The 24,575-nt window shown below is 41.4% G+C and overlaps 1 protein-coding gene across 2 annotated transcripts in view; it reads left to right on the top strand.

Annotated features, from left to right (window-relative positions):
- Positions 1–24,575, top strand: part of BRAT1 (BRCA1 associated ATM activator 1) — a 233,146-nt gene that overhangs the window by 73,268 nt on the left and 135,303 nt on the right. For both annotated transcript variants that reach the window (XM_085629208.1, XM_085629210.1), the window contains exons 3-4: positions 7,138–7,292; positions 12,482–12,626. In XM_085629208.1, coding sequence (XP_085485334.1) covers positions 7,138–7,292; positions 12,482–12,626 — 300 coding nt within the window. The remainder of the gene's footprint in view (positions 1–7,137; positions 7,293–12,481; positions 12,627–24,575) is intronic.

The raw sequence follows: 24,575 nt of genomic DNA, 5'->3' as shown, positions 1-24,575 counted from the left end.
ACATGCACTCCCATACGATCCAGATACGCAAACACCATTCGGATCTTTTTCGGCGTATTGAGTCCCCTCACATTCCAGGTCAGGAACTTAACATTACTATTCATAATGATACCTCATCTTGCATAGTAAACAAATCCGCCATACTTCAGCATTCCCCCTGCCCTCCTCAGAAATCTCCCAATGTACAGGCCACAGCATACACAAAAAAACACATTATTGTTCTGCCACATCCATGAGGATCCCCCAACCCACCCCCCCATCCCCCCACCCACTTTAGCACCCCCAACTCGCCAAAGCCATCCCATTCCCCCAGATCCCATCCCCAACTTTGAACAGAAAGACAGCATAACCATCGGGGTACACCCAACAGGGGCGCTTGAGAACTACTAGCCTCCCAACAGAAGGGAGGTGGCTGAGCAGGTCTATCACTATGCCTGAATCCAAGCCTATACCCAGCGGCGTAGTTATATAGGCAGGTAAAAATGCCTGTGTTAACGAGATGGTTCCACCCAGGCAACTAAAAGACAATCACTACTCAGTGCTGTACTGATATAATGTAATAACAAAGGGGAGCAGATCCTCGCAGTCAAACAGTGCTGGCCTTCAATATAACACATTCTTTCCCCCGCTTAATCCTGTGCCTCAGTCTCAGCCGCAACCTGTGACTCATGCCGTTGTCTTTTTAATTTTTTTGCATGATCTAGGGCGGCCTTGGGATTGGTAAATATCTTGCAGTCACTGTCCGGGCCAACCTTCAAGCGCGCAGGGTAGAGCATGGCATACGGGACTCCCTTGGATCTTAGAAATTTTTTACAGCGCCAAACTCTTTGCGGGCCGCCTGCACCGCTACAGTAAAGTCTGGAAAAAAAGAGAGCGTATTGCCTTGATACTCGATTGTACCTTTGACTCTTTCCTTGCGTAGTATAGCGTCACGGTCCCTATAGTTAAGCACTCGGGCTATAATGGAGCGACGTGGCGTGCCAGGTACTGGACGAGCTGCAAGAGACCTATGAGCACGCTCAATAATGAACATCGAAGACAGGTGGTCAGTGCCAAAAATATCTGTAATCAACTGTTCAACGTACACCTCCATCCTCCCCACATTCATGGACTCCGGCAGCCCTGTGATGCGAATGTTGTTCCGCCGAGAGCGTGCCTCCAAATCCTCATTCTTTGCTTGAATGAGGGAGAGGACTTTTTCCATATTTAGAGTCTTTCCCTGCATATCACTCAACCCATCTTCGGCGGCCGAAACCCGGTGCTCAACTTCCCCCATACATGCACTATGTTTCTCCAGTTGAGACGACATGTGGTCTAATCGGTGGTTCACCGCCGTCATGGTCCCTTCTATAGCCTGGAGACTGCGCTGCATGGCCATAAGAGTGGTCTCCAATGTGGATTGCCCCGCGTCCTGAGCGTCTGCCTCGGAGTCCGAAGCCGCCTTCTGAGAAGGCTTAGGGGTCTTTCGCGCTTCGAATGTGAGGCGTGGTTGGGATTTGTCAGCCCGTCCCATTTTGATAGTCAATTTAGGCGACACAGCGCCCCAAAAGGACCCCAGTCCACTCACAAGGATCTGACCACCTATCCCCACGCAATCAGCAGCAGACCCCCGCACTCCTCCCAGCAGAAGCTCCACAACAAGGACCTTCCCAGCTTTAGGGGACGACAGCAGAAACAGGCCCAGGGACCCCAGCAGCAGATGGCACCGCACCTCCTCAGTCTGACTGTAGCGAGATCCGCAATGCAGGCCCTTCACCCAGTTAATCCAGCGACCACAAGAAGAAGCACAGGGGAGGGCTGCACAGTACTTAACAGGGTATGATGTTGTTACCAAAATATAACACTGAGGAACACCGCAGCTCAGACTGCCCCATCAACTGCCGAAGCTGCCATCCACCCCTAATGCACCCAGGAGCAGTGCCGACCAGGCAGTAGGCCTCAATCTTCACCAGCAAACATCCACTGTTATCAGGCGCCGAATCCGCGCCATAATGAGGCCAAAGGTGGGATTTAGTCCAGTTAATCCTAAAACCAGTGTACCTGCTGAACACGGCTAAGATGTCAAGAACTGCGATCAAGGATTTTTTGGGCTCCGTTAAATAGAGTAGTATGTTGTCCTCATAGAGCGAAATGCGGTCTTCCCATTCTGGTGTCCACCGCATACCACGAACAACCAGGTTGTGGCGGATCCACGCCGCTAATGGCTCCAGCGCTTGGCGGGTGCCTCGGCTCAGGACGAAGGAGTCAGATTTTTTGTTGTTCACCACGACTTGCGGCATTGGTTCCGAATATAGAAGACGGACCCATCATATGAATTCCTGGCCAAACCCTAGCTTCCAGAGGACTGCAATGAGGTAGGGCCATTCGATAGTATCGAATGCCATAGTGGCATCTAGTTATACAAGGACAGCCGGCTCAAGGAGTGTGCCTGCTCTGCCAAGTACACCGTGGGCACGGCGCAGGTTTAATGCTGTATTTCTATGGGTTATGAAGTCAAACTGGTCCGGATGTACCAGTTCCGAAATTACTTTAATTAGACGGTTGGATAGGACTTTAGCAAGAATCTTCGATTTGGCATTGAGAAGGGAAATAGGCCTGTATGAAGCGCAGTCTGTTTTGTGCTTGCCTTCCTTGTGTATGGTCACTATGGTAGCTATACGTTGGTCGATGGGGAGCGCGCCAGTTTCTCTACTTTCTTCAAACATGTGTTTGAGATGAGGGGACAGTTTATCAGGGCTGAGTTTGTATAATTCTATTGGGATGCCGTTTGGGCCAAGGGCTTTTCCTGATTGCAGTGACCTGATCGCTTGTGCTATCTCATCTACAGTCAGAGGGCTGTCTAATAGGCGCTTATCTTCTAATGAAAGAGTGGGGAGTTTACTATAGTTCAGAAGATTCGTCCTTGGTGTAAGAGGCCACTGCGGTGTATATTAATTCATCGAAGGAGCATTTTATTCTTACTTGATTTAGATTTTTGGGTTTGTTTTGGTTATGTTTTATCTTTCCATTCCCTACCTCAAGAGCTTGCACTGCAGTGCATGAAGATGTTTTTTTCTACCCCTCTCTTTCTGCCTCTCCCTTATCCCCCACCCTCCTTAATAGCCCTCTGTTCCTTTTATTAATCATTAGCATGTGCCCCAAGTCCAGAATGCAGCTGTAATAGATGGTAGCCATCTTCAAAGATGGACGCCCTTGGGTGTGCACGCAAAACAAGCTTTTTCAAAGCCAGTTGCATCATAGTTGAGACCTACTGGTTTTTAGGGCTCACGCAGCGAGAGCCCTTTTGTCCGGAGTTCCGAAATGGACCCTGGAATTGTACACGCTTGTGCGTGTGTTTTTAGTAATGTCTTCTGTTATTGGGCTTTGAGTGCGTGTTTTTTTTAAACAGAGCACGCAATAGACCAAAGGCAGGCGCATTGCTTAACCCACGGCCTATTGGTGTTTGTTACGCGCACCAAAGTCCATGTGGTTTCAATTATCGTGCCCAGACACCGGCGAGATAATTGAAACCATATGGCTGGCTGTGGCGCATGCGCGCGCTCTCCATTCGCGGCTTTCTCTTCTTCCAAAAGTGATTGCTTTTTTATTCTCATTTTTCTTCCTTCATTCTCAGCGCGTGCTCACGTAGTTCTGTCTGTTCTGTTTTCACTCTTACTACCCTTTCCTCGATCTGAATTTGTTTCCTGGCCTTCCATCCTCTTGTCCTTTCTTCCTTTCATCCTCTTATCACGTCTCTTCTCGCTTTAGTTCATTTGTCAGGTGTCCCAGGAACCCATTGCCTTTTAAAAATACATTTTTTACAAATCGTATCTTTGTTGCGAGATTTCCCAAGTTTCGAAAACACCGCTGCCTTATACATCCCGAAGAAAGACTTCTGGGGCCAGAGAGTCGCCACACTCGCACGTGCACGTCGAATACTGTTTCAAGACATGAATTAAGATCGTTCTCCGAGGATGGGAGGTGAGCTTCTCACCACAACAGGAATTCTCGGCAGCCTTGCATTTATTCTCTCTCTGTTTTTACCCATTTATCTATCTATTGAAAGAGCTATCGTTGTACAATAAATTATTCTTGTTTATAGACATGCATATTATGATTTTATTTTTATATATATATATATATATATATAATTTTTGCAGGCACGGTGCGCTTCGCGCACCGTGCGCGCGCTGTGGGCACTAGGTGCGCTTCGCGCACCGAGCGCCCACCTTGCGTATTTCGTACCGTGCACGCCACGCCATTTTTTACAAAATATCAATTGTTTTTTTCTCCCTTGGGGTCCTTAGATTTGTATATTAAATGTGATTGTTAATTATTTTTATTTTTTTTATTTTTTGTTACCGTACGCGTACGGTAAGCTTACCGTACGCGCACTCCGCGATTTTTTTTAAAAATTATTACATTTATTTTTCATACTTTTTGGTCCTTTGTGAACCCCCTGACGAACGCTAGGGGGTCTGCAACTCTCTTCGTTGCCCCCTTTTCATGTTATCAACCTTTGTTTTTCAGTGCGAGAGACAGAAAATGGCGGCCGATACTTCCTGGTTTCGACCGATTCGAATGTTTACTTTGATCTAACAACCAATCAGAATCGCGCTCGCGCACGTCACCGTACGCGTACAGTAAGCTTACCGTAAGCGCACGGAGCGCGCTTACAGATATATATATTGATTTAAATGCTATTTTCTCAGAAACTACTGAACAGATTTACACCAGGCCTACAAAAGGCACTTCCTTGACCTGCGGAATACCTCTCTGCCAAATTTCAAGTAATTCTGTTCAGCCGTTCGGGCTGTAGCTGTGTCTAAAGGTCCTATGGAAAAATGCATGGGGAAAACGCGTTTTGGGACCCCCCCCTTTTTTCTCAGCCCCCGCTTGACGAATCACCCCGAGACTTTCAGGGTAGGAGCGGAGCATAGCGCCCCATTAGTTTTGAAAATTTCGCGAGGATTCGTCGACCGGCGTCAAAGTTATTCCAAATAGAATGTTGCGTATTTCCTATGGAAACAGGGTCCTAACTATAACTATCTACTGGCGACCGCCAGTAGATAATATATATATATATACACACACTTATTTTTTCGTGCGCATTACACACTCCGTGGCGCCACCGTTTGGGCAGTGAATTGGTGATCTTTTTGTGTGTGTGTCTTTGTGTACACGGCATTGCGTCTGCGCGCGCATTCCTGACACGTTGCTGAGCATAAACACCCATCTGTAGGATAAATTAGCGGGAGTACGTGCGGTGGAAAATGCAGCCGTCATCACTTTGTTGCCGTTTAGACAAAACTGGCTTGCCCGATTTGTGCATCAGTAGTCAGCGTAGAACCACGTCTTTTGCGCTCAAGAGTGAGCACTCTGAGCCCTCACCCTCCCAGCACCTATCCGGAGCTGCAGCACTCCGAGCCCTCAGCCACTCTCTGCAGCACTCCGAGGCCTCACCCACCCAGCACATCTCTGGCATCCTCTAGCTCTGCAGCACTCCGAGCCCTCACCCACCCAGCACCTCTCTGGCTTTGAAGCACTCTGAGCCCTCACTCACCCAGCACACCCCTCTGGCTCCGCAGCACTCCAAGCCTTCACCCACCTGGACCCCTCTGGCGCTGTGGCACTCCGAGCCCTCACTCACCCAGCACACCTCTCTTGCTCTGCAGCACTCTGAGCCCTCACCCACACAGCATCTCCCTTGCTTTGCAGCACTCCGAGCCCTCACCCACCCAGCACCTCTCTGGCTCACCAGCACGCCGAGCCCTCACCCACCGAGCACCTCTCTGGCTCAGCAACAGTCCGAGACCTCGCCCAGAGGCGGCACTGGTCTGAAGCCATGGCACCCCCTAGCTCTCACCCTGGCGGTCATCTCTCTACCGCTGGAGCAACCAGACCCAAAACCGGGCTCTCAACATCTCTAGTGCTGCAGAACTCCTGATCAACACCCACCCCGGCCAGCACCTCTCGCACTGCTGCATCCTGAACTCTCAACCAGGCCAGCAGTTCTCTAGCGCTGCAGCCCCTTTCAAAATCATCTTGTGCGGCACCTCTCTGGCACTGCAGCACCCTGAACGTTCACCCAAGCCAGCACCTCCCTATATCACTTTAGCAACCCTAATTATCACCTTATCTGGTTCCTCTCTAGCGCTGCAGAACTCCAAACCCTCACCCAGTTCGGCACATCTCAGGCACTGCAGCACCCAAAACTCTCACCTGAGCCTGCACTGCTCTACAGCCGCAGCATTCTGAGGTTCCACCTAATCCAGCACAGCAGAACCTCCATAGCTTTGCAGCAGCCATGGCCACCATCAAGGGTGGCACCTCTGTGGCACTGCAATATCCTGAGCTCTCGCCATCTAGCACCCCTCTAATTTGAACTTCTATTCAAACTTTTCATTTTTTCTGACATTGTGTGATGCTTTTTATGACTTTCAGTTAAAAACGTTTCTTCTGCTGTCTTGTGGTGGTTGTCTGGGTTTTTATTCAGATATGTGTATGTTTCTTGGATTTGTTTCCACTTTAATATCTTTTTCTGCCAAAATATTTCCTGAGCATACCATTGTACTACGCTTTTCAACTTTTTGGAGAGTGGATCATGTTTAAGAAGTCTATAGAATTGTTACATCAAAATAAATAAGCATTTTCAATGCAATAGGTCTCGCATTATTAAAGTTTAGGCTATTGGTGTTGCATTATTTAGCAATGACAATAGCTCAAACTTTAATAATGCGAGACCTATTGCATTGCAAATGCTTGTTCAAATGGTTGTTGTCCCTGCTTCGATCTGTTTTTGGAGTATTCCATATGGGGATTTAGAGAATTAATCCTTTGTGTTGAGTCTAACTTTACCATATTGTCTTTAGAAGTATTAATATCGGATGCCTGCCACTAAACCCAATATGCCTTCCCTTCCTTAATATTATAGCAAGAAAATAGATGGAAACTATGGTGTACACTGCAGATCGTTTTGTTATACTTCCCAAAATATACAAAGGAATGTGAAACTCATGTCTTTGCCCAAGTGTAGAATGTAGTATTCCCTTTTTCTCGGAAGAATATAATTATAAGCTGAATAAAATCACTGTATCTTTTGAGATATAAAGACTTTGATTTATTAGAAACTCATTGCTTGTCTCTCTGATCCTCTAGGATCTGGTGACCAGATGTTACTTGAAAATCCATGCCTGACAGAGTTCATTTTCCAGGTGCAGAGGCTGGAGGACCCCGACCCCAATCTTCTCTCATTCACCCTTCGATTGATGGGAATGTTTGCAGCCTCTGACAAGGGGTTCCAACACTTTTTAGTATGTACATTACTTTAACTCTACAGCACTGCCACTGTTAATGAAACCTCCCAGTATTGAGTGGCATCAGTTTTAAAATGTTAGAAAAATGAATTTGAGTATACATGATGCTTGACATGGCAAGCTGCTAAAATTCCAGAATTTTCAAGGATAGGCACCAAATGTTTGTGCTTTGAATATATGTACACACATATTGATATGCTCTGAATGAATCCGAAGTGTGCCCCAGGGAACATGAAGGCTAATGTTTGATCCAGGTGGGTAAAATGCAGACGTTTACATGGTCTCTGAAAACCCGTACTATATATTTACTTAGCACATATATTCATTTCGTCAGAAACATGGGTTACATTAATTTTAAATTCCGAAATACAATTTTACATACATAATAAATATATCTTATCAGAGTTTTCAGATTTCCCCTAAAATCCAAAATCAACACTATTTTAGGAATTCATTAAAACATTTAAAAAGGTTATAGCAAGTATTATGCTTAACTGTATAATAGTTTCATGACTTCCATAAGTATGTATATCATATTTGTATTTGATAAAATGTGGGCTTGCATATTTACTTCTTATTACTCTTAAAGATAGAAAAACAAATAAATGTAAACTGAATCCTGTATACCAGCGGTTCCCAAACCTTTGACTCCTGGGGACCCCCATTGAGTCACCACTGGAAGCCGGGGACCCCCAAGCAATTGGTATGATTTAAATGTAATTAATAAGTAAAGAAGAGAGGAGGCACCACCAACCAAAGGGACCAGGGCACTACTTAATAGTGAAGAAAAAAGATGTCCCTTGGAGAGGAAAATAAACTCAAATTCACACAGGTACCACTTCAATCAGACTCATAGACCCCAGCGAACGGGGTGTGCACATATACTGGAATCATTCAACTAACATACCACCAGGGCCAAGAATGTAGCATTATAGGCTTTAATCATATATTTGCAAAAAACAGACTCCTAATTTAAACATCACAGTTCTCATTTAAAAACCTTAGTAATCTTAGTTTTTTTTAGTTATCTAAAAAACACAATAAATTTAATATGCATTGAAAACAGTTCATACTGAACATAGTAAATTCAATATACATTTAAAGCCAACTCGTTATTTTTGTTGCGACAAACATATAAACCATAAAAGAAAATTATCAATTATAATAAAAAAACTGTTTACACAGAAATATACCGTAGAAAAAAAAATCGCTGGGGTCTTTGAGTCTGATTGAAGTTGTACCTGTGTGAATTTGAGTTTGTTTTCCTCTATCCGAGGGACATATTTTTTCTTCACTTTAAATGTAATTAAAACAGTAATTTGAAAAAAGCACATGTGCACACTAAACAAATACTCAAATTACTAAGGATTTTAGTATTTTATATTGAAAGAATTGCAAAAAGCGGGAAAAATTAATGGGAAGATTGGTGCTGCTTCTCCCTGCCTGACTTTTAAATGGTTGATTGTGTTTTGCTGTACACTGCACTGCCTGGGGTGGACTGGAAACCCAAAGCAGCCCTGGCAAATGTTTTCGGACCAGTCCCCATACGGTGCACAGCAAGTACAGTGAGTGAGCCTGACCACTACAAAGGGGGCTTTGGGAGGCTCTCTCTCCAAGAAAAGTTAGGAAACAAGGGTGCATTCTACAACACATTCATCATTATATATAGAATTGTATTCGCTTTTAAAGAATAGTAAGTGATGACCTTACTATGCACCAGGATACAACCATCTTTATTGAGGTTCTTCAATGATTCCCTCATAATCACCCTCCAACAGTGCCTCTCATCTCTCCATAGCCCCTCTCGCACATGTATTTCATTTGTTCTATGACACCTCTCATACCAGTGAAGGATGTCAGAGCACTTTACATCACACACACACACAGAGACAATTAATCATGTGTGTAAATCAGTGTATAGAAAATGTTACATAAGGCAAAGGAGACTACAAGGTGTAGGATTCAAATGTCATCCATGCTCGCAGGCAATTTTTAAAGAGTGCTTGTTCTGGGGAACCACAAACCCAGGATTCAGAACATAAAGTGGTTAGCATTGACTTTATTAATAAAAATGTATTTCTACCCAAATAAACATTTTTAGCAGCATCAGGATAATGAAAGACTGGAAAAAAACATAAGTTACTAACTTGTACCATGCAGTTTGCAAGCAGCTCTTTGATGACAGTTTATAGGTCACTGTGCTAGATTACGATTGTAACTTATGAACTGCTCATTATCAAAAGAATCTCAGTGAAAAAAGCAGTAACCCACTAAGCTATGAACATAAAATACTGTCTTTTTAAATGCATGGTACATGTTCTTTGCTGTAGGCACATTAACCCTCTGTGCTACCTTAGATAAGTCAAAGCTGCTATTGGACAAAACTCTAATCTCTCTACAGCAGGTACATTAATCACTGGTGTTATCTTGACACTTTTATTGTTGCCCAAAAACTGCTAATTATACAAGGAACTTTGTAGAGCTTTTAAAACTGCTGCTTGCGGACCCTCTGGGAATGTGTCACGGACCCCTGGGGATCCGCGGACCCTAGTTTCGGAAACACTGCTGTATACCATTTCCTCATAACCAACATTTGCAAGCTTCTGGATCCAAACAACAGTTTATCTATAAATTGTTTGGCAACAGCAAACCCCTAGTTTTAAAATGGAAAAAGCAAATACTCTTCTGTGGAGGTTCAACTTTGACTTTAGATAATTTATCTATTGTTGATTTGAAATTGATCTGTTAATTGCCTTGTAATGCACCATATCAACATCAAATCTCAACTTGCTGATCAGCGTTCCAATACTTATGTCCATGATCCCTTTAGATGTCGAGACATGGACCACTTATCAATTGTTCTGTAACATTTCAAGGGCTCTTCGTTGTCTAGAGATTCAATTATAACTGTTTACCACAGTCCATCATTAATTGTCCAAGATGCAATTTAAAGGAACATACAGCTACATTTTGCTAGTAGTACCAAGCTCATAACTATTGGCCTTTTCATTTAAATTTTACCTAAACTAACTTTAGGCATAAGGACCCCGTTGAAGGACATTGTACCATAATTTTAGCATGTTTGTTTGGTACTTTAAGGCTGGAAGTTGTGGTTAACAGATGGACTCATCGCTGAATAACATGCAACATAAAATGGTTGTCTGAAAATCTTAAATGTGGCCTATCTTTTGAAATGAACATTGGATTTACAGGTAAATGCCTGCAAAGGAGATTCAACTTGACAAATAAATGCATGCATTGGTAAATCTTGTATAGGTACTTCCCAAAAGTGTTTGAACCGTTGCATTAATATTTCTGGCTTTTTAACAACCTATGGTACATCCACCTTTGTGTTTGTTAAATATCAGGGTGTCTCTCATAATACATTTTTTGAAATTTGGAAAATCCTTCTTGGACCTTTCCCTATAATTGTTTATTATAGAAACATCTTGGCACACTGAGTTTCAGATGACTGCATAAACGCAGTCTACAAAATGGAATCTGGGTCTTGTTCGCACTATATAAAACTTTTCAAATAAATAAATATGAGGGAAGTAGCAAGAGAGTTCAGTGTCGTATTCTGTTTGTCTGCTGAAAGTGAAATATTAGGGGGCATCAATTTGAATTGATTTTGCATGAATAACAAAAGTGGCACAAACCCATTTGCTCATTTTGTATGTGAAATAATATTGTAACATATTACCTTTGTGCTTGAATTTGTGACAGATAACATTCAGGATATGAACCACTGCTGTATATACATTGAAAGGTTCCCTGGTATTGTAATGTTAACTGAAATATATAAAAACATTTTTTTTAACTATTTGTGTTGCTTTATTATATACAATCAAGCGAAGATGGATATAATACTTGGCTAATAAACTGTCAGCAGTTCCATTAGCCCCCCTCCGTCTTAGGATACCTATTTATCATGTGGTACAGAAACATTCCTGCATGAAGGAATCACTCTGGATCTCAGGAAATTGTGTCCTGTGTATAGCGTTTTACCTATGTGTTCTGTGTTTTGAATTAGATATATCGGATCAGAATTTTTTCAGCGGCTTGTTAAAAAAATGGTGTTGGCTTTTTCCTTTTATACTGCTTTTCCACAGCAATCAATGCACCAGTCTATTTATTCATCTATAGCACGTGTACCCTAGAACCTGGCAATGCTTCTTTGAGCTACTATCGGTCCATTATAATGGAACAAATACACATTCTTTGCTCCGTTTGATTAGATAATATTTTCAATAGTTTTGTATTCCTTCTTTCCAAAAACACTCTTTAGGAAATCTCCCAATACATTGCCAGAAATGCCTGAGCCTAGGGCATGACCATATTATGTGTAAAAATGTACCCACCTGCCACCTTTCGAAGGCTCAAAGGTCTGTGACTAGCCTTCTAATCTCAGCTGTACCTAAGAGGACCTAAGAAAACTAGACCCTGTGAAATACATTCCATTGCATCAGGCTAAACCCATCCCTGATTGCCACCTCCAGCAGGTATTACCAGTCGTCGTTTTGCAGTGGGCCCAGGTTCCTTAACCAGCACAACTTAAAACAGACGGGGTCACCAGGCCTTCTACATTGAAGCAATTGCTCACCTTTACAATTCTTTTGTCAATGCCTGGTCTCAATCATAGAGTAGCCTGGGATCAGTGGATTCCTAAATCATAAGTATCCAAAGACTTAATTATCTGTTGGGTCCTTATCTATTGATCAAAGGATGAAAGCCGTGTTCTTCCCCAGACATTGCCCAACATGGACATACCCATCAACTCTCATTTGTAGAAAGCCCAATGTCTTTGAGGCTATTGCCCCACCACCAGGAGGTGCATTTTGTTAGTTTGTGTTTCCAACCTTGTTTAGTAGTTTAATGCTGCCAAATTCGTACCAGCCTTCAGGATTTTCGAGGCAGCAAAGCAACAACCTTTCTAACATACAAGCGCTCGCTGTAGCTTCTGTCACTTAGTGTGTGCCAGGCTACCTTAAATGAAGATTCTGCGGTGACCATTGGTATACAAACTCATTCACCACTGCCATTGGTAGTGCTGAGTGATATGTTCATAAACCAGGTAATTCAGTGCCTCCATCATATATTCTCTTGGACAATAATTTATCCGATGTGTGTTTCCTGTTTTACCTGCATTAACTGACTTTTTATTTTTAATGTTTCCCGTACAATAGGAAGGGGGAGTTTTGTTAAATCTTTTTGGTCCAACACTTTTGGCAAGTGATTCATGGGAAGATGCAACTGTGCGTAGTGGCTGGATTCGAGGTGTTCATAGCCTGGCACAGCATACACAAGCTCTAAAGTTCCTGTGTGACTCTGGTTAGTATTATGCTTCTCCTCTATGATATCTTGTATCTCGGACTGTTAATTTTTTTTACGAGCCCTCACCCCTTAAAACCTGTCGCTCTTCATTCTTTATTAGCCTAGAATGTTATGGTAAGCACTATGAACTCATTGTTTCAATTTTGTCATGAATGTCATCGGTTATTTGACTTTTTCATGAAAAAGTGAAAAGGCTATACAATTTGTGATTCATAAGCATTTTCTATGAACATCTACATTGTGACTGCCCAAGAAAACAGCACAGCACATGATCAGGTAATGCCTTGACACTTCTAGTGCATTGTGAACTGTTTTGAAGTATTTTTTTTCAGTTTTCAGATAAGTATATGAGAAAGTGGCATATTAAGGATGACTTTTGAAGCAACATTATAGGTGTTTTACATAAAAGAATATTATTTTATTTTCAGATGTCTTGCGTTGTGTCTAACTAGCAAGAAACGTCAACTCAGTTTATTTTCTGCTGCCATGCTGGGTATTAATGCTTCTGTCGATGGTACATTGTGGAAACCCCACCTGGCGTATTGTTCCACTCAATATAATAACACTGTAATTAGCATTCATATTGCACTGTGCTGGGAATTTTTAAAACACATGTATACTGGACATGCTTTGTGGTGCTGTAGAATTGGAAAATATTGATAATTTAGCCTTATTTAGCTTAATCTGTATAGTTTTGATTGCTATCCTAAATTCCAATACTCTTCTAACTTCCTTGCCTTGGTAACAATCACACGAGCAAGCGTTTCAGATTAAAGAGGCTGGAATTGTAAATATGCATTGTTTTTTCCCTGAAAAAAAAGTTGTCAGGTTTGGTAAAATACATATCAGTATAGCAAGTAATTTCAAATGGATCACCTGGCAGATGCGAGTCAGTGAAGTTTCTGCTAGAGGCTAGAATACAAACTGATATTGCCTCAGCCCATGCCCCAGTCTGACAGCTGAATTTCAGAGTTTATTCACCAGAATGGATCGTAAGAGCAAATAAAAGGTGTTCCTGCTATCAAGTTGGGCTGAAGAAAATGTGTTTGTGATCATGATATGGAAATCACTATGGTTGAAAGGCTGTCTCGTTTAAGAAAGATGACAGGGCAGCTAAATGTTTTTGAAGTTTTTAATCTCATTTGGGTCCAAGGTACCACACAGAGGGAACTGGAAAGAGAGTATGCCCTAAGGCACTAAATCAGACTGATGTCCTAGAGGTTCTAGGCTGCTAGTGACCAATAAGGCCGCTTCCGTATGAAAAGGAACTTATTATTCGTTTGTGTAATGGTTGCCAGTATAGATTCTCAGAAATAAGATATTGAGGCTTAATCCAGGCAGTTTAAATGTGGGTGTCATTGGTGTGAACTGTAAGTCGAGTAAATGGACAATGCTAGCTAAACTCTGAACATGGAAATGTAACAAGACTTTTGACAGGAAAGGCCCCTGAGAGACAACAGATGTAGATATATTTTTTTAAGTAAAACTAAAGGCAGAAGGAGCTTGAAAATGAAATGTAGTCTTGCAAAATGTAATCTTGCAGAGTTGGGTGAGGAGGCAGATTGGGCTGTCATATTCGGTGGCATGTCGAGTACAACAGCACATCTCATTTCCTCAGCGCAATCCTATTTCCTATTCACAGTCACCTGCCTCCCATGAATCTCTTAAGTTTACTAATGGGCCAGTCAAATGGTATAATAACATTTCAATAATATTTAGATAGAAAAGTACTGAAAGCATAGTTTGCCTGGTGCTCAGAAAGGTTCTACTGAGCTTATCAAAGCATTTTAAAAAGCCTAACAGAACTAAACCTCTAAAAAAGATAAAAGAAAAACGTTCTTCTCAAAAGGAGGGGCAGGCTATAACTTTGTTCAATGCCTTAGATGACAAGAGGACCCACGCAAAAATCAAACACACTTTTCCAATTTCTAAAAGGGGTGAATTCTTAAAGCCTCACATGTTTGACAGCTGTCTTGCATTTTATTTTATAAGTAGTAAGAATAAAAAATGCATATTTGAAGTTTGAAATGTTACTTGTATTTTTGTATAAAAAGAAAAGTACACGTCAGAAAGAGAACCTATTAGACAATAAAAATGCTTTTATGTATAGAGGCCCATAGCTTTCCTACCACTTTTTATTTTCTCACTTTAAAAAACGTGCAAAGGCACTGCTCCCATATGCATACAGCTTATCTCTTAGAGGGAAAACTGCACTGTCACATTATGGGAACCCGGGGTTCTTCTCAATCTTGAATGCCACACACACAGAGCTGGGTACAGAGCCTTTCTTTCCATTCCTTTGAGAATTACTCAGGGGCACAAACTCTGTCCTTCAGCTGTTAGTAGAATTCCATTTGCAATCTTCCATTCTGTATTTGCAGTCATTTTATGCTGTTTAACATTTACATGTTTTGGTTAGATAGGTGCTGGAATTTGCTCAGTTTTCCCCTCATGATATACTAGTGGAAAACCTCTTCTGTTGTCAAACATGTACCTAAAACAGGGCAAAGTTGGAATTAAATTTTTTCCACTACTGTTTTTCCTGTCTTTGCAAACTTTTTCTTTGTGATAAAAAGGTTTATTTCTTGAAGTAGGAAGAACATGATTAAGAAATATTAATGGCTGTTGCTGGGATGGACACCAAGCAATGGTTGGGTAGGTTTCCCGTAGCCAGGTTCTGCCTTCACCAGAGATATAGGCCAGTGCAACAAAGGTGCCATGGAAGCGATTGCTTCTGCCCTAGTCCTTCTGGCATCTCAATGTTGGGAGACACCCAATACATCAATAACTCATTCCTAAAGAGGTCCATGGCACCCAGTGAATGTCCTCAAGAAAGTCTTTGACGTCGGAATGGTCCTCAATCCCAAAAAGGCCATTAGTTCGAGATCTTGAAGTTCTCTGGAGGTTATGCATTCAGTCTATAATTAATTCTGTTTATGATCTGTGAGCCCAGTAAAGGCACTTGCTCATAGGGTGGAAATGAGGAAGCACGGTCCATCTCAGGTAGCAGGCCCATATAGAATGGAATGCCACAGAGTTATGTTGCAGCAGGTTGCTTTTGTAAGCTTGTAACTCTTGAGAACTTGAGGTCAGTAATTATACATTGCTCCTGTTGTCCTGTACTTTTGTGAGCTGCACCTTTTGAGGGCCACCCTGCAGTGTCCGATCCTCCAGATGTCAGACCCTCCAATGACTGAGCCAACAGAACCTAAAGAAGAAAAAAGGAATTTAAATGAAGGAGATCGTTGAATAGATCATGCCCTGTCCCCCTGAGCAAACAGCTTGATGCTGTTCCAAGATGTCCATATAGCTATAGACTTACATGTTTTCATGTACTCTGATATCTTCATGTAATATGGAACTAATCCTACATCATTTTATCTCACTATTCGAGTTAGCTCAAAGCACCAAAAACAACACCTCCCAAAAGGGGACATGACCGGATTGAAAAATCACATGAAAGCTCGATCGATTAGAATGGAAGAAGGCGAAATATGGATCAGCAGAGGTGAAGACACACTTTAAAAAAAAAACAGCAACACACAGGCTTAAAAAAAAAAGTGGAAACAGAAGTAAATGAACTTGAAGTCAGAAACAGCAGAGACAACCTGGTTTACTGGAAAATTCAGAAAAAGACTTCAATTATTGTGTCCAATTCCTGTAATCATTAATACCAAGAATCCTGGGTATCAATTTTGAGGAAGACGTCTGAGATCAATAGGGCGTAGAGTCCCCACGATACCACTATCACATTCCAGATAACCCAGATCAATGAGTTTCAGACTTCTTCATTTCCAACACTCAGAGACTATTTGGAATCATATGTGGATAATGAAGACAGTAGACAGAAACTGATCAAAGATTGGCATCTCGCAAAACTATGCAAAAGCAACAATCCACTATAGGAAAGGTTTTCTAGCATTGCAGAGCGCAAACCTAATTTCAATGACTATCACATACTCTTTCATTGGACCATCCAAAATGAAAATTATGTACAAACCTATATTAAATATCTTTTACAGATTTACATGGACCTCTAATCCAAAATCTGAATGTCAACAGTCTAATGTACAGATACTAGGCCCATTACCTCACAAAACCCTGACCTAATAATATTACCATGACCCGATGCCACACCTAAGCAAATACTAACCTTTGATACTAAATCGTTGAGTAATAACAAACTCATAGAGGATTAAAACATTAAATCATTCTCTTCTTCTCATTGGAACTCCTCTCCACTCTGGAACCTGTAAAAAAGATTAATTAAACCAGAAACTAAAAATGAATAAACATCAGATCATCATAAGTCCAGCCTGTGGGGTAAGTACCCATACTACCCCCACCCTATGACTTGCCTTACAATATGTACCTTTGCTCATGCACCTCCTATCATGAAGATACACTCTACAAATAAATACTACACTAAAATAACTCTAACTCCCAAGGTAGAGAATCATCACACCCACTTATTGTATACCATAAGTGTCATGGCTGATCTTAGAGCTCAAAGTTTTTATCTACACATAAGAACTAGAAGCTGTTTGTGTTCATTTAGTTAGCTGTGACATCCACAGGTTGGCTTTCCTGAGGCCCCTGCTGTTTCCAGTTGCCTTAAAGAGGGAATTGGGAGAGGGGTTGAAGATATTTCTTTGGCATGGGGTTTATGTTAATCTGTATGATTATGATGGTTACATTCTCATGTTTCTATTTCTCTTTCTATCCTTTCATCTCTCATCCCTTCCCTTTCCCCATTTACACTGCCCTCATCTCTCCAACCACTCATAACCTCCTATAGGTGGGGGTGAGAGGCTCCACTACACCCTGGAGTCAGAGACACACACTCTATACTTACCCTGTAGGAATACCTGAGATGCCCACTCCGAACAAAAGAGACACCCTACTCCATCCACTAACCTTCAACTAAATCAGTGCCTTGCAATCCTCTTAAAATTCCCTCACTACTTACCAATGGCCTAAACCATCCAATCAAAAGTAGGAAACTCATAGAACACTGTAATAAGTAATACAAAGGAGATACCATTGTGAGTAACATAAAATGTCATAATCCTACAAGAAACTCTGCTTTCCTGCAAAAGAAATAATGGAGTCATCACTCTGATCTCCAAAATAGCAAAAGTATCAGTTATCAAATCTACCTCCTATAAAAACGTAAGATTGCCAATTTCCAAAGCTAAAGCCTGAAATAATACCTTTTATGTTATTTTGACATATATTCCCCTCCTGGGGATGACCTAACCTTCTAGAAAGACCTCAACAAAACAATATCAACCCTACCTAATGATTCTGCCATTTTATTAGGTGGAGACCTCCACCATCCCCTCGACCCGATGCTTGATCTAATTTCCTCATGTAACTATCAGACCAACAAATCCCCCATAAAAACGAAAGCACCTTTTTAGTATGCACTATGGAGGTCAAAAGCAGTGCATTGCAGGGGCTTAAGTTATATCCTCTCTGGTAACTATAAATGCTGAATTTCACTGGTTTTGTACGAGTAAAATCTGAACCTTACTATAACATCCCTGTAACCTTTGTATTTTTCAGTGAATTTCTAAGTTATTTTTAAAATACTATTTCCTAATTATAGCGTCCCTGCAACCTTTGTTTTTTAAGTGACTATATATATACACACATAGACACACACTCTGCGTATAAATGTAAACTCATCTGTAGTTAGCCCTAGGTTCAATGCATATACAATTTCTCTGTTTACCTTTTCTTTGCTCTTTAGTTAAACATTATTGGCTGGTCAACTTTGGACCAACAAAAGAGCAAAGCAAGTGAGCCTGTCTTATCCTTTCCTATTCTGGGCATTCTCCCACTGAGAACAGTTTTAAGAAATTATGCCTTTTACAGCTCAATTTTTACATTGATTGGCTATATAATCTAAGATTCTTAAGGTGCACGTAGAAAATATTCCAAATGCATCTTTGGTGTGCCAGGCAACCGTTGCCCTCTTCAGTGGTTCTGGGTACCCTCCCCAAAGGACATTAACACAAATCCTGTGATGCAGTTTCACGAAGCATCTCATTGTTTAAAAGGTATTAGCACCTTTTTTCGCATCATTTTTGTAACCTGCTTATTCCAGGTAGATTCTCAGCAGTATGTCATGACACTCATCCAGTCTATTGTGACTGGAAAGTTTGTAAAAATTTAAAGTTGTACAGATTTCAGAATGACAGACTTGTTTAGTTTTCCCCCTTCTGTATGTGTTGTACGGGAAACAGCCTTTACAACGAGGGCGGTACTACGCAATATTTTCACCATGCATCCATTACAACGTAAATGCCTTCACCATGCGTGCCTTTACAACGAAAGTGTAAGTACTTAGCAGAATATAGAGATATAGGGAAGGGCGTTTTCAGGGTTTAGGGTGGGTGAAGGTATTTGGGTGAAAGGATATTTTTGGGGTTTAGGATGGGTGAAACTATTTGGGTGGCAAGGGTCTTTTTAGGGTCTAGGGTGGGTAAGGGTATTTGGGTGGCAAGGGTATTTTTGAGGTTTAGGGTAGGTGAGGGTATTTGGGCGGCAAGGGCATTTTTGGGGGTTTAGGGTGCTTGAGAGTATTTGGATGGCAAGGGTATTTTTGTGCTTTAAGCTGGGTGTGGATATTTGGATGGCAAGGTTATTTTTATGGTTTAAGGTGCATGAGGGTATTTGGGTGGCAAGGGTATTCTTAGGGTGGGTAAGGGTCTTTGGGTGTTAAGGGTATTTTTAGGGTGGGTGCCATGGGTATTTGTAGGGTTTAGGATGGGTGAAGGTATTTGGGTGGAAAGGGTATTTTTAGGGTTTATGGTTGGTAAGGGTATTTGGGTGGCAAGAGTATTTTTAGGATTAGGATGTGTGAGGGTATTTGGATAGAAAGGGTATTTTTAGGGTAGCTAGGGGTATTTGGGTAGCAAGGGTATTTTTAGGGTGGCTAGGTGTATTAGGGTGTCAAGGGTATTTTTAGGGTGGTTAGGGTTAAGGAGTTGGGATCGGTAAGGATATAGATATATATCCTCTGCGACTAATAAATATCTATATCTCCTACTGGCGGTCGCCAGTAGGTAGTTATAGTTAGAACCTATTATCCATAGGAAATCCGCAACATTCTATTTGGAATAACTTTGGCACCGGTTGACGAATCTTCGTGATATTTTCGAAAACTGGTGGGGTGCTCCGGTCGGCTCCTATCCTGACAGCCTCGAGGTGATTCATCAAGCTGGGGCCAAGAAAAAAGGGGGGTCCCAAAACGTGTTTTCCCCATGCAATTTTCCATAGGAACCGTTATTCGCAGCTGCAGCCCGAACGGCTGAACGGAATTACACAAAATTTGGCAAAGAGGTAGCCCTTGGTTCACACTTGTGCCTTTTGGTTAAATGGTGTAAATCCGTTCAGTAGTTGCTGAGAAAATCAAAAGTAAAATCATAGATATATCTGGGCAGAGCCTAACCACACATCACATCGTGAGATCTGATTGGCTGTCAGCACTTCATCCAAGAAGTGTTGGCAGCCATCTTGGGACCAATATACATGATAGCACCTCATTAACAAGCATTGCAGTTAATAGAAGGTTTTAAGACTTTAGTTACATTATAAATCATTTGTTGATGGTACCATTCTCATTTTAGGAATTGTGGTGTGTTCTAAGGTGAATTTACCATGTGAAAAAGCCTTCTGCTGGGATATCATGAATCGTGTTTGAGAGAACTATTTTCTCATACTTTTCCCACAGACGTTTGGAAGGTGATCTATAAGCTAAACTGAGAGCATATTTTCAGTAAATTCACATTATCTTTCTCAGTCATGTGAGAATGAAGTCTGACATTCTCAGTAAAACATGTACATTCACCAAGGGCAGAGACTGTCAGTTGATTCCTTTGTGTTCTACTGCAGCTTCCCAGAGTGTTCTAAAGAACAACTAGAGCGCTAACAGTCCTACTTATGACAAACGTATGGCACACCTGAAGCCATCTTGATTGGAATAAAGTGGTAACTCTTAAAACATTTAATTTAAAAAGGAACAAAATGAGGGGGTTCATTCTGCCATAGAAAGTATGATTAGTGCTGCAGAAATAAAAATTAGGGCACATTTTGACTTCTCAAATGCTCTTCTATTTCATAAAAAATTTCTGACATGCAGACTGAAACATGCACTTTGAATACCAGCAGCAGACTTCCCTGGTGAGCAGTAGCTTTACTACAGTGATCTAATGAGCAACTAGAGTGCTAACATTCAGAATTTATGGCAAATGTGTGACACATCTGAATGCCTTCTTAATGGAACCAAAGTAAACAAGCATTGAAAATGCATTAGGTCTCGCCCTCGTTTAAGTGAAAGCAATTCTGTTTGTAATTAGGTGGCTTTTTAGCTTTGCTTGTATTAGTGTTTTTCAAACTCTCATGTACATAACATGCATATGTATGCATGCATATATGTATATGTATATGTATGCATGCGTTTATATTTGTATTTATATAGATACGCAGAATATATATATATATAATCTACTGGCGGTCGCCAGTAGATAGTTATAGTTAGGACCGTGTTTCCATAGGAAATCCGCAACATTCTATTTTGAATAACTTTGGCGCCGATTGACGAATCCTCGCGAAATTTTCAAAATAGGTGGGGCGCTCCGCTCCGCTCCTTCCCTGAAAGTCTCGAGGGTATTCGTCAAGCGGGGGCTGAGAAAAAGGGGGGGTCCCAAAACGCGTTTTCCCCATGCATTTTTCCATAGGACCTTTAGTCCAAGCTGCAGCCCGAACGGCTGAACAGAATTACTTGAAATTTGGCAGAGAGGTAGTCCTCAGGTCAGGGATGTGCCTTTTGCAGGTCTGGTGTAAATCTGTTCAGTATTTCCTGAGAAAATAGCATTTAAATCAATATATATATCTATAGGCGCACTCCGAGTGCGTACCGTAAGCTTACCGTATGCGCACGCTGCCGTGCGCGAGCGCGATTCTGATTGGTTGTTAGATCTTAGTAAACATTCGAATCGGTCGAAACCAGGAAGTGTCGGCCGCCATTTTGTCTCTCGCAGTCTGAGGGGGTGAAAAACAAAGGTGGATAACGTGAAAAGGGGGCAGGCTGGACAGTTCCTGACCCCCTAGCTTTGGTCAGGGGGTCCCAGAAGGACCCCCAAGGGCAAAAATGGGCACGCGGTGCGCACGGTGAAAACTTTAAAAAAAATAAATAAATACATAAATTAGCATTTAAAAAACCTTGCAAATTCACTTAAAAAACCATAGGTTTCACACATGTTATAGTTAGCTGGGCATTTCACTCGTGAAAAACCAATGAAATTCCCCCGTTATAGTTAGGTCAGATAACTATAACTCGCGCGCCCGCAATCCAGTGCTCATGACGTCACATATTACATCACTCATGACATGGTCAGTGGCATTACTCATGACCTCACCGATGACATCATCCTTGTGATAGTGGCGGTTGCGCGAGTTATAGTTATCTGACCTAACTATAACGGGGGAATTTCATTGGTTTTTCACGATTGAAATGCCCAGCTAACTATAACGTGTGAAACCTATGGTTTTTTAAGTTAATTTATTTATATATATATATATATATATATATATATATATATATGTGCATATGTGTGCGTGTAGAGAGAGGTAGAGGTGTAGAGAGTAGTAGAGTGTGAGTAGTAGAGTGAGTGGTAGGGAGTAGTAGAGTGAGTGGTACGGAGTAGTAGAGTGAGTGGTACGGAGTAGTAGAGAGTGAGTGGTAGAGAGTAGTCAGTCTGTGTCAGTCAGTCTGTGTCAGTCAGTCTGTCAGCTAGAGCAGCTCTGCTGACCTGGTTCTATGGTTCTAAAGCAGTTCTGCTGACCCGATTCTCTGGCTCTACAGTAGGTCTGCTGACCTAGTTCTTAGGCTACACAGTAGCTCTGCTGATCTGGTTCTCTGGCTCTACAACAGCTCTGCTGTCCCGGTTCTATGGTTCTAAAGCAGTTCTGCTGACCCGGTTCTCTGGCTCTAGAGCAGCTCTGCTGACCTGGTCCCTTGGCTCTAAAGCAGCTCTGCTGACCTGGTTCTCTGGCTCTAAAGCAGCTCTGCTGACCTGGTCCCTTGGCTCTAAAGCAGCTCTGCTGACCTGGTTCTCTCCCTCTAAAGCAGCTCTGCTGACCTGGTTCTCTCGCTCTAAAGCAGCTCTGCTGACCTGGTTTCTCTGGCTCTACAGCAGCTCTGCTGACCTGGTTCTCTGGCTCTAAAGCAGCTCTGCTGACCTGGTTCTCTGGCTCTAAAGCAGCTCTGCTGACCTGGTTCTCTGGCTCTAAAGCAGCTCTGCTGACCTGGTTCTCTGCGCTCACGATGCACGCACCCGACTTTGTGAAAATATATTCAAAAATAATATAAGATTATTATAAGTACAAATTATTTTTATGAATATCTTAGATAATCTCTTGCCCTAATATGTATATTAAAGACACATACATATCATTTTGGAACATACATTTTTTTTGCGGGAGTGGCGCACCCAGCGCGCCCCAGCATGTATATGACGTTAAGGGGGGCCCACCACCGCGCAAGCATCTTGTACCGTAATGTGCATGTGTCTCGAATGTCGCATACCAATCGCGCACATTACGTAATATTAAATGTATATGATGTAAAACGCGCAGCCGTTGCACACCGTACACGGATCCTTCACAACTTTTCTAAAATGGCGGCTAGAATCCGTGATGTGTACGCATTTGTTGCCCTACTCTGATTTTTTTTTTTGCATTTTTAAAAAAAAAAAAGAAAATAATATACATATATTAAAATAAACAATGAAAACAAAAAAATTCATCAATCTTTAATTTTGAATGTTTTCTTAATTTTTTTTTGCAATTTTCAGAAAAATATATAATGTTTAATGAATAAAATATTTACATATAAACAGTTAAACTGTAGAAAATCAGTAAAAAAAAAAAAAAGTATAACTACTATCACACTTAAAAATTAGCATTTAAAAAACCTTTGCAATTCACTGAAAAAAACCATAGGTTTCAGAGACGTTATAGTTAGAAATTAGCATTTAAAAAAGCTTTGAAATCCACTGAAAAAAACATAGGTTTCAGGGGTGTTATAGTTAGCTGGCCATTTCACTCGTACAAAGCCATAGAAATTCCTCCGTTCTAGTTAGTTCTGCTAACTATAACTTGCGCGCCCGCAATGCACTGCTGATGATGTCACATATTGCATCATTCATGACATGGTCAGTAACATCACTGATATCTCAAATGACATCACTGATGACATCATCCACGTGACAATCTGATACTACTAAATCGTCCATCCAGACAGTTATATATCCACTCAATCTTCAATACAGTTTGGTGTATATATATATATATATAATACATATTTAAATTTCAAACTAAACCACATTCACTGGATGATGTCATCAGTGATGTCATCAGTGATGTCACTGACCATGTCATGAATGATGCAATATCTGACATCGTCAGCAGTGCATTGCGTGCGCGCGAGTTATAGTTAGCAGACTAGCTATAACGGAGGAATTTCTATGGTTTTGAACGAGTGAAATGGCCAGCTAACTAGAACACCCCTGAAACCTATGGTTTTTTTCTGTGAATTTCTAAGGTTTTTTAAATGATAATTTCTAACTATAACGTCTCTGAAACCTATGGGTTTTTTCGGTGAAAATATATATATGCCTCCAAAATACTTACATTTGTGTTGTAAAGGCATGCGTGGTAAAGACATGTATGGTTCCGTCATACATCCATTACAGATAATGTTCTGCCTCCGATAAGGTCATATCCTGAAGAATTGAGTATTTCACCATTACCATGAAATACTGATATGGAATTTAATGTGATACATGATTTTTTAGTTATGATGTGGAATCGAATACAAAAGCTCATCAATCTTTAGGTTACTAATGATCTTAGAGTATTGGTGAAGGGACCTCT

Source organism: Triturus cristatus, chromosome 10, assembly GCF_964204655.1.
Source record: "Triturus cristatus chromosome 10, aTriCri1.1, whole genome shotgun sequence".
Lineage (NCBI taxonomy): Eukaryota > Metazoa > Chordata > Amphibia > Caudata > Salamandridae > Triturus > Triturus cristatus.
This window is presented reverse-complemented; position numbering and strand designations above follow the sequence as displayed.